At 48.3% G+C, this 18621-nt stretch overlaps 2 protein-coding genes across 2 annotated transcripts; both read left to right on the forward strand.

Annotated features, from left to right (window-relative positions):
* Positions 1-343: 343 nt before the first annotated feature.
* CSUI_004676 (uncharacterized protein) lies at positions 344-3449 on the forward strand (the record flags this gene model as incomplete). Its single annotated transcript, XM_068064861.1, has 3 exons — positions 344-978; positions 2083-2268; positions 2887-3449. A coding segment is annotated over one exon (567 nt), but the record flags the coding sequence as incomplete, so codon positions are not given.
* A 4076-nt stretch (positions 3450-7525) lies between these two features.
* On the forward strand, positions 7526-18103 carry CSUI_004677 (indole-3-glycerol phosphate synthase domain-containing protein; the record flags this gene model as incomplete). The annotated part of the gene is made up of 7 exons (XM_068064862.1): positions 7526-7562; positions 7831-8240; positions 9206-9641; positions 10589-10740; positions 11524-11700; positions 12538-12723; positions 13711-18103. Coding segments are annotated over 7 exons (5283 nt in total), but the record flags the coding sequence as incomplete, so codon positions are not given.
* Positions 18104-18621: the final 518 nt, after the last annotated feature.

Raw genomic sequence — 18621 nt, forward strand, 5'->3', positions numbered from 1 at the left:
CCTGATCCGGGAGCTTCTACATGCGAGTGTTTAATGCTGTGTCTGTCCTAGAGACACGCGTTGTCCGTCCTCACTGCCTGGGGGGTCATGAACTTCTCTTGTGCCTGGGTCCATCAGGACGCATCAGAGCTGTCGTTTTTGGTTGGAAGGCAAAGGAAAGAAGACTTCTCGGATTTGTAGAGCTGATACACAGCAAAAGGACAAGCTGGTCAAGCGGCGTAGACCAAGTGACGGAAGAACAGGAGTGGCTTCCCGGCATGGTGACTAGCTCTTTATGATTGGATCGGCTTATAGGGGGGCGTTGACTCGGCATGCATCCTTCCGTCGTCGGAGCCTGTACCAAATTCGTCATACATACCACGCGGTGTGGAACTTTTCGAAAGACGAGACCGTATTCAACCGAGATTCAGCCTCATGAAGTTCCATCTTTTTCTGACCAGAGAGCTCATCTCGTGTTTGTTAGCCTAGTTCGTCGGGTGTATAGGCACCTCGTGACCTCTCTCTCCAAGGATCCAACTTTTTCCTTTCTATCTCCTTCAGCGTCTGAAGTATTGCTTTCTCTCTCTTCAGCCGCTTCTTCTCTTAGCGCTTTCGTTTCGCAAAGTGTATCTTCTTCTTGCCTGTGTCTGTGCGGTCGTCTACTTCCAAACACCCGCAAGATTCTTCTCACGGCGGCTCATCCTGCCGTTGGCTTCTCTCAGTTCATTCCTCGTTTTTCTGTCCTTCTGCATGCGTTGAAAGATGGCGGCTTCAAACGTTTCAAGGATCACCAGCTTCTCTTCTGCCCCGAGCGTAGCTTTACGAAACCCAGGGTTGGTCTCCGCGTCACAGCAGGCATCCATTGCGAAGTTCTTTGCTGTCAAGGTTCCCTTCGGTCCATCAGGTTCTCGTACTATCCCCGTCGAGCCTAAAGAAGTAACTGATGCCGTCGCCTCAGGAGCTAAAGGTCTCATGGAAACTGCTGAGGCCATTCCCAAAGTATGCCTCGTTATGACACGTTCTTCTCTGCTATCTGTCTCAATGTGGCAGTTTAGCTTTTCGTGTGTATGTTGAAGCAATGAGCTGGTGGAAAAAAACACCAGTTTGATTTCATTATCTTCATACATCGAACTTCTTTTATGTGCCTGTTAGCCTCGCGTGCATGTTTTTGCTGTATGTGGAGAGGCTTCCTAAGGGACTTCTGCCGTTTTTATGGAACGTCTAGACTTCAGAAATTCTCTATTGTCCCGTTGGAAGTCGCTGTCTTTCTATAGGGACAGAGCACAAGTCTGATCTTACGTGGCTCTCCTGCGTGTGTAGAGCAGTAGATGATCTTTCTGTTACAACCCCTCAATGTGTGTGTATGTTTGTGAAGACAGATACTGCGACCGAGACTACGTACACACATCAAGCAGGGAGACAGGATCTCTACATGACACCTGTTTCTATGTGCAATTCTTCTTCATGGTTAGCCGGGAAGATACATTGGAAGAGGCGACACAGCTGTATGTATGTCGGGGCTCTTGTCGATAGCATCTCATCTCCTTATACTCCCAGCTAAGGCTTAGATTCAACTTTGATGTATGTGTATAGATAGTTACGTACGTGGGACTTACCAAGAAATGTATAGATAAGTGTATGTATACATACGTGTATGGTATGTTCATGTATAGATGGGTAGAGGGGTCGTATGGGTCACAGCGATAAGATGCTTTTGTCTAACAATTTCCAAGCAGAGGTTCATAGATACACATTCATCAAGGAACGATGAGAAAGAACCTGTCAAAAGTTTAACTTCAGTCCTTGTTTCGTCGGACTCGCCCACACTGAGCTGATCAAACCTTTCTTTACATTTTCTTTCCGATCTCTTTTTTTTCATTCCTATATCTATCTAGACACACCCCCTGACTTCAAAGTGTATACATGTATAGATAGACAAACAGAGGCATCTGAATCCTCCTGTGACACGACCGTCTCTTGTCTCAGTGTATAGCGTAGATGAGCGCGCAATACCTCTCGTCATTCGAATTTCATTCATTCATATCATGGTATAGCTCATCGATTTCCGCAAGTATTTTTGTTTTTTATCTTCTTTCTTCATAGACAGTAGTTTCAAAGCCTGAGACATACCCTGGAGAGACCGGAAAGCTAGCAGGCTCGATTCTCCCGCCGCCACGTATCCCCGGAATCCGTAGAGCTCCTCGTGAGCGTGCGGGGCCGACGATGGAAGGCATGAAGGGGCGCATGCCTATACGTCTACCTGAGGAAGGATCGAAATTCAGGAAATATGTAAGGTTTCTTCTTTTCTTCCTCTCTCGTTTCTTCTCTTTCTCGAGAGAGGACTCTTCATTGTCATCCTATCTCCATGATGAGGAGGGGGGAGAGACGAGTGGTCCGAGGTCGTAGTTCGGTTGGTCGTTTTCTCTCTTCATGATAGAGAGCTAGGGTCGTCACCGTTCTTGTATTCCGTGATTGTGGTGTACGTACACCTCAGATGCATCAGATGTTGAGAGGAGGGAATGAAACAGATGGTGCTTGTTAGCTGATACAAGATATAGCCACAGGCTTTGAACTTCTACGTATGCAGACGGAAGTACTGCGGTCCTGGGGGGGTTGCCTTGAGATGATGGGGTTTAAAACAGCGAGGAGGCTTGGTCGAAAGGATCTGTCTCTTTACGACGATGGAAACGCTGATTGATAGATAGATTAAAGATAGATAGATTAAAGATAGATATGATGTGAGCGGTACAGCGTATCTGTCTGAGTTGCCCTTTTTTAGAGAGTATGGTGTGTCTATCAGAGAGTACCATGGGAGTAGGAGAGTAGCAGGGAACGACTTCGTCATGATACTCTTTCTTATTGTGTGTGTTGTGGGCCTGTCTTTTCTCTTTCTCTTCTTTCATTCAGATTGACCCACGTGCTGACTATTTCTTCCCCGTTACAGCGACATTTGTAGGCATCTGGCCGCTCTATATGTTCTGCAAGACCTTCCTCTGAAGACGTCCACTTTCTACGCCGTGTACCTACAGATATACATATATGGTATATGTGTGTATATGAGAAGTCCGTGTTCTGCTCTGGTTGATCAATACGGCACCTCCTTTTCTGCATGTGAAGCAAGGGCCTTCTAATGAGGAGGAAGGAGAAATCGGGGCAGGTCAGCCGCATGGATTTCCCCTCACGTCTCTCACGTTACATACATCTCTTCAAAGGACAAGGACACGTACAAACGTGAGGAACCCAGAAAGTTAGGAAGAGAGAATGATACAGGAATTGTCGAAAGTTTCTGCTATCTGTACTTCTGTTTAGAGAAGAGAAAAAAAGAGAAAGATAGAAGCAAAGTAGAGTCGCATACCCTTCTTTTCAAAGCAACAAAGGAACAGAGAAAAGAGGAAGTAAAAAAGACCACGGATGCTTCTTACCTTTGCTAAGGCATAGGAGGATGTCTCGGAAAGACCGCTCGAGGAGAAACACGAAACTCATCTTTCCTTATGTGTACTTGCTATCATGTGTTGAAGTGAGTGTAGAAGATGTTTAACCACATGTATGTATATGCACATATAATCCTATATATATGTATATGTTACATTTGCATGCATGCTGAAGAAAAATCGTGAGTGTAATTTGTAAGGGGGGATTCATCATGGGTGAGAACCCCCAGAAACACAATGATACATGATCAATCTCTGGATTGCAGCAGTCGTGTCCGGGAGATCCAAGAATGCGGAGAAACGGAAAGTGCCGTAGAATTTTGACTAAGGTCGCAGCTATAAGACATCATACGGAGGTATCACCAGAAAGAGGTGATGTAATCTATGTGTCTCCACTTCTCTGTAGATACGAAGTCGTCTTTGAGGGGGAGGACAGAAGAGACAGACGACCTGAAGCGAGCCGTGAGTGGATCGCTCATCACGAGTATGCGAACCAGCGTGAATACTCGACTATGACAGGCCCACACTTGATTAGTCAACAGACTCCTTTAGATTCTATCCCTCTCTTAATCCACAACACTCCAGGCCTATCTTCTGTTACAGACTGCGATGAAAAAGAATGAGAAAGGAGCCCCGCCGCTTCTAACGAGATTTCTGAGATGCATGCGTATTGTACCCCCGAGTGGCCCGCACTGCTTTTCTTGTCAATAGGAAGCGGAGAAAAGTGACTGACAGATCGGCCGGTTCATTTCATAAAGGGATTTCACCAGGAAAACGGCACCTGGCAAGGCGCTTATTGGAATTTTCCGATAGTTACCTACACTTGCTCTTAGTGAGCTGGTTGTCTCCTTTCTTCTTTTCTTGGTGGTATTCATCAACCGTCGTTTTACTTTCTGAGGGGGCCGATGCATGCGAGCACTGTGTGCTTGGAATCGATTGATGTCGGAGATGAAAACTCTAAAAGCAGTACAGATGCACTGACATCGATGGTCGGTAAGACCAGCTACCAAGCCAAGGAGGAGAACGCGAAAACGTGGCAGCTGAAAAAATGACAAATTTCCCACCACAGAGAACTCCCAAAGTTGTGAACATGTTCAGTGTTCGACATGAAATGGGTGATAGACACCTTTTTTCTTTCTCCCTTATCGGTTTGATTGGTAAGTTTAGTTGGAAAAACATCTAGGCGAGTCAACCGGACAGAACATGCAGGGTTCCCGCGTGTCATATTACCCATGAGGACGACCTCAATGCCCGTGAGCATTCGGACCGGACATGTCGCATCAGAGTGTCTATAAGTGCCCAACTGCTAGCTAGAAGAGCTTTCCTTTCAACCCCCGCTGGAAAGAGCTTTGGGTCTGACTCTGGTTCCTTCAGAACTCCAGCGAAGGTGTTCGAGGGAGTCAGGTAAGATTCACTGCCTATCAAGGTAATTAGATCCCTCTGTATGATGTCGCATTGAGTCAGCCCAGAAAGCACTCTTCTTCTCTTGGCGGCCTCAGCGATAACCTAGATCAATCCTTATGGTATGATGTGAAGTCGGGGAATGAAGGACTACACTGGTTCGAAGCAACGAATAGGACTGTCTGTCCCAAGCATATTCTACATTGGATTCGATCAGGACATCAGCTGGCAAGCCTTTCTATGGCGTCAGCATGAAGCGATGATGGATGAGGAAGACATTCAACCAGTTTTTTGTGAACACCAGGTCGTAGAACTTCCATTCCACATTGAAGAGAAAAGTGGGCCGTCGCAGCACAGAACTCCACATAGTCATATCTAGAGAACCAAGGGAATGGAAGTCGCAATGCGTAAACACTCTTGCCTTCATGCCAGTCAAAGGAGGAACTTGTAACTTCCATCACTTCTGTTCTTTCGTCTTCACACCAGGCAGATATCAAGGCACCCACATCTGACTCCTGTAGAGGCAATCTGGGAGTCCGATCGCGCAATGCCGACACGGTAATCACGATAGGCGAACAGTTCAAGCGGGTCGGAAGAAGGATGTCTGGCCGGTCTCACATGCAGAGATTCAATGGAAGTTCCTTCATCATGCTCTTATAGTCCCGCATAGGAGAAGTGTTACATGCAGGTATTCCACAGTAGGGTCTCCACTGCGACAAGCATATATAGGGGTTATTGGTGTGGTTGAGGGTGTTTCTGAACTGACTCCTTCCTTCTCTCTCGTTCATACTTCTGAGTAACAAAAATCCTCCTATTTGGAGACCGCGGATCGGGACGGAGCCGTGCATATTCACACCATGGCTGGTTTCCGCCGTCTCTTCAGTGGTGTGTCTTCCGGGTGTCTTCCATCGAAGTGTTTCTGTCGTCCCTTCTCCGGGATCGAGAAACCCCGTGAGTGCCCGTGATGTTTCCGGGAATTGTCTGTAGCTGAGATATAACTCGTTGGATTTTTCATTTCTCTTTGAGCTTGGTAAGCGTTGCGTCAAGTCATTCCTCCTCTCTAAAGAGATCAGCAGCAAGAACTTCATGTTCTTCGCTCCTTGAACTAGACCTCGCCGCGCACCGTCTTGGTTCTTTGTGATAAGCAAGGACTAGAAACGGAACAGTACCTGTGAAGTCTTTCAAGAGACCCCATTCAATTAATTTTCACGTTTTTTCAAGCCTTTAGTTCTGCATCAGAATCGGGGCTGGTAGACAAACAGCAAGCCAGTATGCTCAGCCTATCGGTGCTTGAGTTGTGCCTTGCTTATCACAAAGAACCAAGGCGGTGCGCGGCGAGGTCTAGTCCAAGGAGCGAAAAACATGAAGTTCTTGCATGACCGCTTGCCGCTTCAGCCGGCACACACATCTTAAAGCACAGTACAGGCTCCCATTTAGTGTCGCTCTCGAGATTATGGTGCTAGAAAGAGTTTGAGAAGACACAGGTGTATGCTCTTTCCCCGTCATAGGGTGTGCTCGCATTTCTACGTGTGACTGAACGCGGACAGGGGAGTAGAAGTGGGACGGCAGTGCGTCAAAAGAAGGCCGAGAAAAACGCAGCTGTTCTAATTCTTTGAGCCGTCCATACCGATAGTCTGTTGTGTAGCCGGCAAGCGATTTCTCTGTTCATAAGAAAACCGAAAGAAACGCAGCTGTTCTAATTCTTTGAACTGACATTGAGATACTCTGTTGTATAACCGACAAGACATCCCTTGTTTATAGCCGTTCACAACGAGTTATTTTGACGGGAGCACTAGGGTATGCAATTCTTAGTGCGGACGACTTCGCAAACGAGGTCTACAGGACAGCTGGGGTGACAAAAGAAGTAGCACGCTGGTATCTCGAGAGTTCCTTTCTTATCTTGATGGGAACGGGCTTGATTCCGAGGTGCCCGCTGTTGTCTTGTAAGCGAGGCATGCAGTCTCCTTTTGACAGAGACACGAGGAGCACACACCGATTCATGTCTCCTCCAGATTTTCCAGTCCAACCAAGAGATCCTCTTTCCTCCCGGATAACAGCAAAAATTTACTACGAGAACACGTATCTCCGCAACACTATTCGGCACCGCTCCTGCTCTCGTTTCTTCACTAGGGTTAGTCCCCTGGCTGCATGCGGGGGACTCTCTGTTGTCTTTGGGACTCCGGGACTTGGGAGATAGGCTAATAGTTCATTATTTTAATTCAAGAAAAACTCCACGACTTCATTCTTCTTGGCAAGCTTCCCCTTGTGAGAAAAAACTCATGCCCTCGGCCATTTACTAGTTTCGTCTCGCATCTCTGGGGTCTTAACATGCGGTTCCCGCCGCCGCCGGCTGCGGTGTGTATGTCGTGGCTCGTGTCGTTTCGCTTGCTCATCATCTCCTCTTTTCTCCCTCAGGAAGGCTTGCCAGCATTAACACCGCCGTCAACCCGGTGTGCATCTTCGTTTTGTCTGTCGTCCTTGACGAACAGGAGAACTGGCATCTCTTCGCTTTCAACGCCATCGCCTCAATCCTTCGGATTCACTCGTCTAACTTCCGACCCCGTCATTCCACACCGTCCCTTGCCAGTCGCTCGGGGTGGAACTCGCGGCCATCCAAGAAGGACAGCAGGGGATAAGTGCTGTTCTGCACACCAATATAAAACAGTCTTAGGGAGTGTTTCGGGGCCACGGCTTTTCTCTTCTCGCTCCCGGCGGGCGGATGGGGGATCGAATACTGTGACCGAGGGCCAAGTAAGAAGGCCTACCTCGGGTGTACGTACACCCGGAACACGCACCGTAGATTACTTGGGCGTTCCAAGATCTTCGCTACTTGCACGCCCTACAAGTCGTTCTCCAAGACAACAAGATAGACATTTGACCACGTGTCCTATCCTCTTTGTCGTACCGTCTTCTTTTTGCCGTTATCGTCTTTTCTCCTCTCGTCCGTCCTCTCCGACAGCCTGTTATCCTCGTCCTCGTCTTATCCTAGAGGAGAGCTCGTGTCTCTGCGTATCTTCAGCACACGAAGGACTACTTCGTCATAAGATTTTCCGACGTACATACATTCGAAATGGAACTCGGCTTGATAGACCAAGGACACTCCCGCCAAACCGCGTCTTCAAGTCTACAGCTTCTTATGTTTCTTCTACCGTTTTTACTGCGGTGCCGCCCTCTCATCCATTCGTAACCTCCTCTACCCCTGTTTGTCACAGGAGAAGGTCAAGTAGTCCGGCATTACTCTCCTCAGGAAAAGAGTTTGAGAAAACAAGTATAAGACAGGTAGATCATCGGACTCGTGGCTTTCTACGATGGGGGCCGTCCGAAGTTCGCAGTGGCCAGAAGTCTCTTCAGGCCATGCGCCGAGATCGGCGGTTACCATCAGAAGCCTTCGATCAGCTGAAGCGGCTTCTGGAAGCGAAGCAATATGAGGTATTGTTCGACGTACTACGTCTGGAAAAGACGGGGACCATCTACTCTTTTTGACTTCGTTGTAAAGCGCTCGCTCGTGACTTTTCAAAACATCACAAAGTGAAGAACTTGCTTTCAAGAGAGTATTCATAGATCTCGAAATCTCATGTATCATATAGGAGGGTCGTGTATAGCCTCAGTAGTGTATGATAAGCGACCAAGTGCTCGTGAACTCTCACCAAGAACGAAGGAGATCCTCAGGTCCTTCTCACAGCGAGGAAGCCTTATTTCGGTTGCACGTAGGTGTATATGCACATCGTGCTGTGGCTCATTCATCTTCTTTTTATCGTTTTGCTGTGGACCTTCATCGTTTCTCTTTGGTCAACTTGAGAACTCGGAAGACTCTCTTTGGTAGCCGATGTGCTTGAGTTTTGGCTACCTCCAACTAACCCTCGAAAAAGGCGAGATCGATGTCAGTTCATTTTAGCTCTCCGGCGGTATCTTCCTTGTGCATGAGCGCCTCTTCAGTCTTGAGGCTACAGCAGCACACCTCATTGCCATGACGGAGAGATGTTCTTTTCCTTCAATCTCTCAGCGCATACTTTCTCGATCTTTCCTGAACTGCTGCTGATCTCTTCGCCACGTCTCCTGACCGAGGTGATCTAGTTGGGTCACTTCTTCGACGGAGATAGGATCCATATGCGTACTGATAAACAGATACACATATATGTATATATGTACGTATGCGTAGTGTTTCTCTCTCTCTTGCTCTCTCTCTTGACATATGTATGAATGCGTTTGGAACCTTATGTGGAGCAGTTGGCAGACCACGGGTAATGACGACGCACGTGTGCATGAAGGGATAAGTCTTTCCTGATTGGGAAAGTGTCCCTAGTGTACATACAACCTTCTCCTTTCTACAGAGTTTTAGTCTTCTCTCCTCTTGAATTCAAGAATCTTTCGTCTACGTGTGCATTTCTTTCCAGGTGAAGCTCTTACTTGAGAAACATGGTGATCTCCTTGACCCTCTTACTCTTCGTCAGGCGTATGTACACCATACACTGAACTCGAAATTAGCAGAAAGCATGCGAATCCAAGGAGGGAAATCAAAGTCTCTTCATGAACGTGTTCGTGAAATGAATTCTCGTCGATGGAGCAGCGATGCAACTTCACAGAGTCTACCTCTATCATCATGGAAGCAGTCTCCTAGTCAGAGAGGTGATAGGGACAATAGTGAGAGTTACTATGATGAGGGCCAAGCACCTATCGATCCACAGCAAGCTCTTCAGGAGGCTGATATACCTCATCGCATGAGTGTGGGGTGTGACTTGAAACGGCGGAGCTGCACAAATCTCTCTGTCAACCCGCGAAGATTATCCTTCTCGAAAGCGGGAGATGTTGCTGTCGACTGCGCTACGGCTGGTACGGAGAAGAATACGAGAAATGAAGGATGAGTGCTTAGCAATAAACTCAACATATGCAAGAGGAGGCAAGAATAGCTAAGGATACGGGAAGATGACAGGAGCATCAACTAGGTGTCCTCACGGGGCAGTAGCCACTTTTTATCTCTATCTATCTATTCATGTAGAGGAGAAGAATCTCTTGTTGGGAGCTTCATGAGCTGTCTTACAGAAAAAAGTGACAGCCGTTTTATACCGAGGCATGCAAATACACGGGGCATTGTCAGCTTTCAGCTAACACATCTCGCTCAAGATTGACTCCCTACACCTATCTGTATTGTAAGACTACTATCATTCAAGTAAACGAAAGCATATTGGATTACTACTGACTCCGTACTGCGCGGTCCCTTGTGAGTATGCTCGCAATTCATTCGTATAGGATTATATGTTTCAACTGATGTATGTTTTCCATGTAGAGCCTGATCGTGTAGTTCAGGACAGCCCTCCTCCTTACGGCTTCTTTCTATGATATCGCGGTCTCTGTATCCACCTCTTCTTCTCGTCCCTGCTCCAGAAAGTGCTTGCTTCTGTGAGGTGTAGGCGTGATGTCCTTGCTCGCCCCGGTGAACAGAAGAAGGAGAGAATATAGTGCCAGGAAGTACAGTGGTACATACACATCTCTTCAAGCATTCACTTTCTATCCTGCCGTAGATCTCCGATAAGGCAGAGACAGCAGCTTCTCCTTCGTCGTGTGACATGGTGGCAAGACCTTGTCGGGACAGAGAGATTCCTTAAGTAGGTAGATGGATGGAAACGGGTAGATAGACGGATACGCTTACAGGAAGTGCTCTGGTTCTTCCAAAGGTCCTGTAGCAGATATGCATATATATATATATATACATAGGCATAGAGAGAGGCATGAAGAGAAGCAGCTGTCTGGTGACGTTTCTTGTTATGTTATTGGTGTAGGAGCAGATATTCTCCTTGTGAATACAAACAAGGAAGGATGGGGAGGTTGCTATGACGATCTAGAAGATGCATGCAAGGCTCTGCGGGGTGCTTTCAATTGGGCTGATCGGCCTGCTGTAGTAATGAAGGATATCATCATTCATCCGATTCAAGTGAGGAAGGAAAGCAATACCCCATATGTATCTCTCTACATGGATATAAATACATATATATATATATACATCTCTCCGTCCGGTCCCCTCTCTACCCTGTCTTTTCTCTGGAATCTCATGAACTGATCTTTTGTTGTGAGTAGGCGAAAGATGAAAGTTGTGTCTTTCTGCTTCAACCCCATTTTGACTGAGCTAAGGATAGTCTTCCAAACAAGCCTGAAGTTGAGGGTGATCTTTGTACTTCTTTTCCGAGATCCTTTTGAAGTTTCTGTTCTCTCCCTTCTACCACTACCACTGCTGCCACACTGCTCAAAGATCTCCACTTCTCTCCGTCTCAATGTCTTGTTCTTCGCAACGTAACACGCCTCTAGTCACGGTCGTTACAGCCCCGCCCCGTGATACTCCCCACTTGTCCTCGCTGCCAGAGTAGTCAAGAGCTAAGCCCCTATCAACGGAGACGTGTAGTGTACTCTCCCTGTTGCTGATGGGGGTATAGATTTTTCAAAGGAGCGTGCACGAGGACTGATCTTCGCGTCTGTCTATCTTCTATATCGCGATGGTACGTCGGCTCCTGCTGCCACTCCAAGTAGGATTCTATGCCGTTGTTTTTCGTTCTAGCACGTGTCCTCTTATTGCTCTCTGTTTTATCATATGGCTGCTAGCCAGCTAGCTAGAGAGCCCCTGTGAGAGACTCACAAGAGTGGCCGACGTGCAACAACAGAGCGCGAGAAAGAACACACGTCTTGGAGTTCTCTTCTCATGTGAAATGAATGGACTACGCAGATAGCTCAGGCGGTTGAGGCGAAAGCTGATGGAGTGTACCTACACTTCAGCATTGTCTGCAAGGAACTGGATGAACTCTTAGCTGCATGTGCATTAATGGGGACACAAGCCCTTGTTGAAGTTCATGACGTGATTGAGGCTCGACAAGCCGAAGAAGCAGGAGCTACTTTATTCGTTGTAAGAAGAAGTATGGGGGGAAGCGCGAAACCCCTCTGGTGTGTCGATCATGACTGTCTCATACCCAGGAGCCATGTATATGACTTTCTCGCATTTTGATGTTCTTTACTTCTGTTCCTGTATTCCTGCATGTGCTGCAGCATCCTACCCATTCTTCTGTCTATAGAAGAACTTGTTTTCTTGTCGCAAAGAAAGCACCTTTTCGAAACTCCATATGTTCACCTGCATAGATGTTTGGACAGCAGCATACGACGCCCTCTTTCCTGACGGGGGTACGCGTGGTGGTGTATTACCAAAGAAACACAGTGTATGGAAAGAGAAATGAAGTCTACGGCGAGTCGCGATACTTGAGACTCTTCTTGACATATCACAGCAAGCAGTGAGGTCCCTCCCTTCCTCATCTTTGGGTATTGACGTACCTCGCGGTGAAGCGGTTGCAGTTGGATTGAATTCTTCTCAAACTGCATGCGCCGCTATGTGTACGTTTGTAGTGAGAGGGTATACATAGATTTGTTGATCCTCGTAAGATCACAGGGTCACTGTGAGAATAGTAGGCTCGATCTATTCTTCCTCCTGTTGACACTTCTTCATCCCATCGATGGAATGACTTTGCGCCTCTAGCAAACAGCCACCTCGCTGTTTCTTTCTGCCTTCTTTTCTGTGGCAGCAAGAACATCCATCATTGGTATTAACACATCCTTCTTCTGCTTATAGCGCAACAATGGTAGTGGCGGCTATTCCTCTCTCTACGTCTCGTTGAACCTCGAGCCCTGGCCCGCCCATTAGTAGGATTTCTCTCCTTCTGTGTGGCTGAGTGACGTACTTCTTCTGCGTTAGGTGAACAACTGGGATCGGTACTCCGGTCAGTTGTCTCCTTCTTTGGAGCATGCACTGGAAGTAAGAAGCGTTTTATCTCCAGAGGTTATGACGCTTGTTTCGGGCGGGGTATCTTCTCTTGACCAAATGATCAAATATGCGAAGAGTGGGTTTGACGGAATCATTATGGGCCAAGCCCTCACCCGAGTAAGTCGTAGACACAGTACGAAGGGAAAGAGAAAAGAAGTCGCTAGTATGTATCAGAAAAACGAGGTATGTTTTCTCATATGGCCTGATTCATCTTCATCCCTTGCTATCTACCTATCTACCTATCTATCCAATCCGTCTATTCTATCTAATTTACCTATCTAATCTATCTATCTGTCTGTAGACTGTCTTGGCAAGCAATAACAGATACATATAAGCACAGTCAGTCCGGCGGGGGAAATAATCTACATGCATAACCAACCGGTACGGAAAGAAAACTCTCCATGGCGAGAACGGATTTGTCAAAATCTTCCCGATATGCCTTACATGACTCACTGCATCTCTTAGCATTAGTAATCGAAATCTCACAGGTCCGCCTTCATGCGCATCGACTGCAACCAGATCCTGGTGGTTGCATTCAGCCCACCCAGCGTAGCCGACTTGTGAAGATACTGTCTCATTGTTTGGAGATCTCCGGAGTCTTTCTTTTTCATTCTCTGCGTGTGAAATGAGGGTCTTTGTTCTCGATTGTATCTAGGTAGGTAGATGAAAGGATTCATGACAACGTGTGTATACTATGGTATTGTATCAAGTGTCTGAGGGTAGAAACTCTTGGACAGCTTCTGTGTTTTCTGTTAACACATGGCGGGTATCAGAAGCGAAGCATATATTCTCTATGCATGCAATTCCCTTGCTATATGAGAGAGGGGCGGAGGATACCGAGCAAGACAGGAGGACCGTAGCAAGGTTGAGTTAGGCACACTCGACGACATTCTTCTAGCCTTATCTCTGGACATTCCGCGCTACTTTCTCATGGGCTTGGATGAATATATGACACCTCTGGCTATGCTGTTTTTCTTGTCTTGGTATCGTCCATGTTAACGTACATACAACGGCCCAAGTTTTGCTTATCTGCTTCCTCGTAAACTTCGTCCGCCTAATCTTTTCTTTTTCATCTCTTCTCTGTCTTTTCCTCGGACCGTTCAGCCCAATGCACTAGAACTCATCCAGGATGCAAAAGCCTGGCACGGGCCTCCACGTGAATTGCTGCACTTGTTCGCTCCGAATCCTCACGCAGCAGCAGCTGCCGCGGGCTTCTTGTCAAGTATCGAGGAAAGCATATCGCGTAAAGACGAGAAGAAAGTAGGCAAAGGTGACGATACGAAGACAACAAACAGAGAAGACTCTGTCGAGTCAAAATTGTCATCGTCAGAAGTTTCTGCGTCAGAAGAAAACGAGGTGAAGAATCAATGTATATTGCCTCAGCAAGCAAAGGGAGAATGTCGTAACGATGAAAGTTCTCTCGGAGTGGCTTGTGAGCATGAGAAAGATAAGAACATGGCGAGTCCTTCGCGTACACCTTCGTCCCAAGATGGGGTACAAGATACTCGAGAGTCTCATGATGAATGGAGAAGACAGTGTCAAAAGAAGCAGGAGCAGGTTCACCAGCATCAGCAGGGGCAGTCTCGCGGTACAGTAACTATCTCCGCCCAAGTTCAAAGAAAAGTAGAAGACGATGAATTGGACATTGCAACGAAAGTCTATGAAGAACTCCAACGAGGATGGAACCAGAGACCTTCCCCCCACACTCAGTCAGAAGCTGATGAGGGAGTCCCCCTAAACCCTCAAGACAATGGAAAAAGAAGTATTGCCAGAGGGCCGGTAGATGAGGAAGAAATAGATGAGCATACACCCCGAGAAAGAGAACAGAGGGAGGATGCCAGCGGTAGACAGCAGCAAGTGAAGGAGAAGGCTTCTTCCGTCCTAGGTACGAGAGGGAGTAGTCAGAAGATAAGGAAGCCCCAACAGTCCGAGGTGAATGTAGAAGACCATGTGTTGTCTTCCTGGGGCCCGAGTGTAGAAACCAATGGAGGCAGATCCTCCGAAAGTCTGCTACCAAAAGATAAAGAGCACCGTAACGAGGCCAGGTCTTCGCATAGTAAAGGAGAAAAACGAGAGCACCCGGACGTCCCGATACTTAGAGAGCGAGTGATACGTCAGTCAGGCCCAGCTTTTCAGCCTCGTTCTCAGGAGAATGTCGAGATTTATTCTTCCCGATCCACTCTCCATACTCCGAGATGTTGGCAACAGCGCAAAAACGATGCGATATCATTGCCACATGGACGGCAGCGTCCTCGGGGGGAAAGAGGAGATGTTGCTGAGCTCTCCTCTTCTTCATCTTCCTCTCCTAGAATTGAACGGCACCCGCAGATGAATCAACCTTCGTCGACAGCTTCTCATTCCCCGTCCTTCGAGTTACCTCCTATAGAAGGAATCACAGACCTCACGCGTGACAGCGACGACGCAGAAGGCTCATATGGATCAGGCCCCCTACATCACTTCTCACGCCCAACGCCGACTCAGTGCACAGAACATAGGACGGATCCCGCGGACAGAAAGTGTTTGAAAAGCGACGACCATTCAAATAGGGAAAGATCAGCAGAAAATGACAACTCGGATGCGGTAGATTCAGAACCAACGAGTGAGCATCAATGGCTAAGAGCCTTTTCCCGTGAGTTACTAGATCAGATTGAGAGGGAGCAGCAAATCAGTCAAGTCTGCGCTGAGGAACAGAGAGACCAGCAGTTAGCCATGTTCCGTCAATATCAGAAGCTAGTTAATGGTCCTGGTCAGAGTAACGAGGGAGCAGGACCGGACACGTCTCTCTTTATCCCCCCTCCAAGTCTAACTTCGAACACTTATCACGATCCTTTAGCTATTATCGAAGAGTCAAAGAATGAGTCAACATCCATATCCAAACCATTCAGAGAAGCATTTCCTCATGAGCCAGCACGAGCAGCAGAAGCTTGTACAGCAGCGGCTGCTGCTGCCATAGCTAACCCAACAGCGTTTGCTGAAGTTGCTAGAGACCACCTTCAGAGAGCTGTCGATAAAGGCGCGTACACAATGGTAAAGGGAGCAGATCCGCGTGCCCAACTCCTTGCCGCCGCGCCAACACAGGAGATAGCTGAAGCCATGGCAGAAGCAACTGCCGCAGCAGTCACTGCCGATGATGACAATGCTGTTAGTAGTAACAGGAAGTCACGTAGACGGGGAGCGGAAATTTTACATCATCACGATGCTCCTAGTCCCCGTGCACTTGCTGCGGCAGCTGCTGAAGCAATCAACGAGAGGAGAGCTAAAGGTGTGAGACCAGATCTACTGGCTGCACCTTTTACTATGGCGTCACCGTCAGCTCCAAATTCCCTAGATCTTGGAGCAAAGGGGATTTTTGGTGAAGGTAGTGGGAAGGTTCTCGTTGGGAGTGAAGGTAAGCAAGAAGCGCAATCGAAGTTAATACTGAGTGGTGCTCCCGTCCCTGGCAAACACCGGGATGGCCAACAACAAAGAGAGGGCACCGTTGAGAAGAGTGTGTCGAACAGGGATGATCTCCAAGGAACAAGAGACGTAAGAGGCGGAAGGGATTTTGCTCAAGAGGATAGCACTCGAGTGACAAGTGTAGATGGCGGCCAAGAGATCTTCGATGAAGTGGAGCTAGCGCGCGTAGGCCGCTTGTTTCTGACAGAAGAGGAGTTAACGGACTTCGTGCAAGAACTTAGAAAGAAAAAAGCCACGAAACAGGTACTCCTAGAAGAACAAGAGAGAAGTCGATTCCAGCAGCAAACGACGAATGAGGAGCAATCTGAGGGAATGATCGGCCGGACCGTCTCTGCTAGTACTTCCACCGTCACAACCAACTCCGGAAAGAAAGGTGAGGGCCACACATTTTTGCGGACTCCTCCTCAAACAAATTTCGTGACTTCATCAGTCCGTGCCCTAGAGTCCCCATGTCTCGAGTCTACGGCACCAACAGCTGTCAATTCTCATTGTCTTCACCAGGCGCCTGCCACCGGAAGTATTAGTGATAGGTACAGTTCTGAGAATAGCGCTGCGAGTTCGAGTCGCGCAGCGCCTCCTCAGATGACGTTGCAAGGCCGAGGTGAGCAAGAAGAAAAGGTATTCACGCGCTTTGGTCGATTTCAACCCGGCCCTCCATCCGTCACGCCAGCTGATCAGATGGAGGCATACTTGCCATTTTTCCAAGGCCACAGAGCTGCTGCTACTCATCAGCATCATGATCATAATGGTAGCAATACTGACGATGACCGTGCTCACGCTGCAACGAGCGGGGTGCACTGCGACGAGAACAGGGAACCTCCTCATGTTACTACGAGGCTCACTGAAAGAGCTGACGGAACCGGAAGCAACGAAGTGAGAGGTGGCTTCAGTGATAGCCCCGATGTAACAAGTAACCCACTCTCAAGCGACAGACTGTCTTCTGAGATATCTTCAGTTCTGTCGGCCATGCCGCGCACAAGTGCACAAGCCTACCAGCTTCTGCTACGGGAGGAACAACGACAGCGCCCCGGTGATATGGCTGCCTCGGACCAAGATACAAGCCTCTCTTCGACTGGCGCTTCCTCGGGGCCACCTACCCACGTCTTGAGAGCAGGCATCGCTGGGGACGCCAGTGGGACTAATGAGTTTCCGGCGAGTGGCGACACAGGCAGCAGTCCAGCGAAATCCGATCGCGCTGCCCTCCCTTCGGTGTTCGAGCGGATGGGCATGAACAGTTCGATGAGCACAGCCGGCCACGAGAGTGGCACCGGTAGCGGTGTTTTCCAAACTGCGAAAGGAGAGATCAGCTTGGGAGAACCCGAAGCGAACGAACAGGCGGAGGGTGGAAACGTGCGGCCGTCCGAGGGACGAGCCCCGGGGCGAACACCGGAAGATCAGAAAGAAAAGACCACTTGGGACCTGTTAGTATCCGGGCACGGGGGCGCAAGTGTAGCTGGGGGGTTCTTACAACAACATGTTAGAGACCTTGCTTCCAGTGGCGGCATTGAGATTGATGAGGACGGGGAAGGGTAAAGACTTGAATACGTGTGGTCAAGTACCGAGTCTGCCCTTATGTGAATGGTGCTTGGTGTCTGTCGGATAGTAGTAATGATAGTTAGGCCACCCTGAACAGGCAAGACAACAGTAGTAATGCTAGTTACACAAGGGAATCAACGTGAACAATCGATGATTCCCCGGCGACCACAATAGTGAGGAACTTTCTGTCTTCTCTTGCCTCTGAGCCGTCGGACTGTGGCGTGCCGGCCTGATCACACAATCTCTGCGTGAACCTGGCTCGCGAGGGCGCGGAGGAATTATGAACAGCGTGCGGGAAAGCCGGAAAATCGCTTCTTTTCATTGCTGCCTCTCTCCTTAGTCTTGTGACATTTGCTCAGTACTACAGGTAAACTGTCACCTTGTTTTTGAAGCTCCAACCCCTCGTATTGTAGCCGCAATTTTTGAGTGGGTCTGTTTTTCTTGTTCGAGGTCTTGTTTGTGGTGACGTCACTACAGACTCTTCTTTTCCATACAGGAACATCCGTACAATACGGCGCCGGGATCGTCGGATGAGGTGGGGAGTAACCGTGACAGCGAAAGCCCAGCGCACTGTACGTGTGCGATCAGATCTTTCCGAGAGCAGTAGCTGTCTTCGTTTCCCTGGAGGAATATTCGAATAGGGGCCACCGCGTTAGCTGACAAACGGTAGGCACTGCAGCAAAAGAATGACGGACGGGTGCTACATCAAGATATTGATAGGGCATCGAGACTGGCGAACGCCCCTGAAAAGCTACCAGTAATTAGATTACGCACAACTGAAACCCCCTCTTCGTCTGTTTGTCCCCTACATACCTACTGAACACACAAGTAATGGGATCAAGTGAGCATAATGATGAGTGTACGACTAGCAGCCCCGTAAGACGTAAGTCCTGAGATTCATTCCGACAAAAAAGGTGAAGTGTGCTTCCGCGGACTTCTTTGAAGCTGCGCGCCTGCTAGCTTCCACTGTTGTATGCAGCGTCACTACCTTTTGCCCTACTCGTTTTCTGACGAGACCGCGGA

The sequence above is a fragment of the Cystoisospora suis genome, assembly GCF_002600585.1.
Source record: "Cystoisospora suis strain Wien I chromosome Unknown contig_2217, whole genome shotgun sequence".
Classification (NCBI taxonomy): domain Eukaryota; phylum Apicomplexa; class Conoidasida; order Eucoccidiorida; family Sarcocystidae; genus Cystoisospora; species Cystoisospora suis.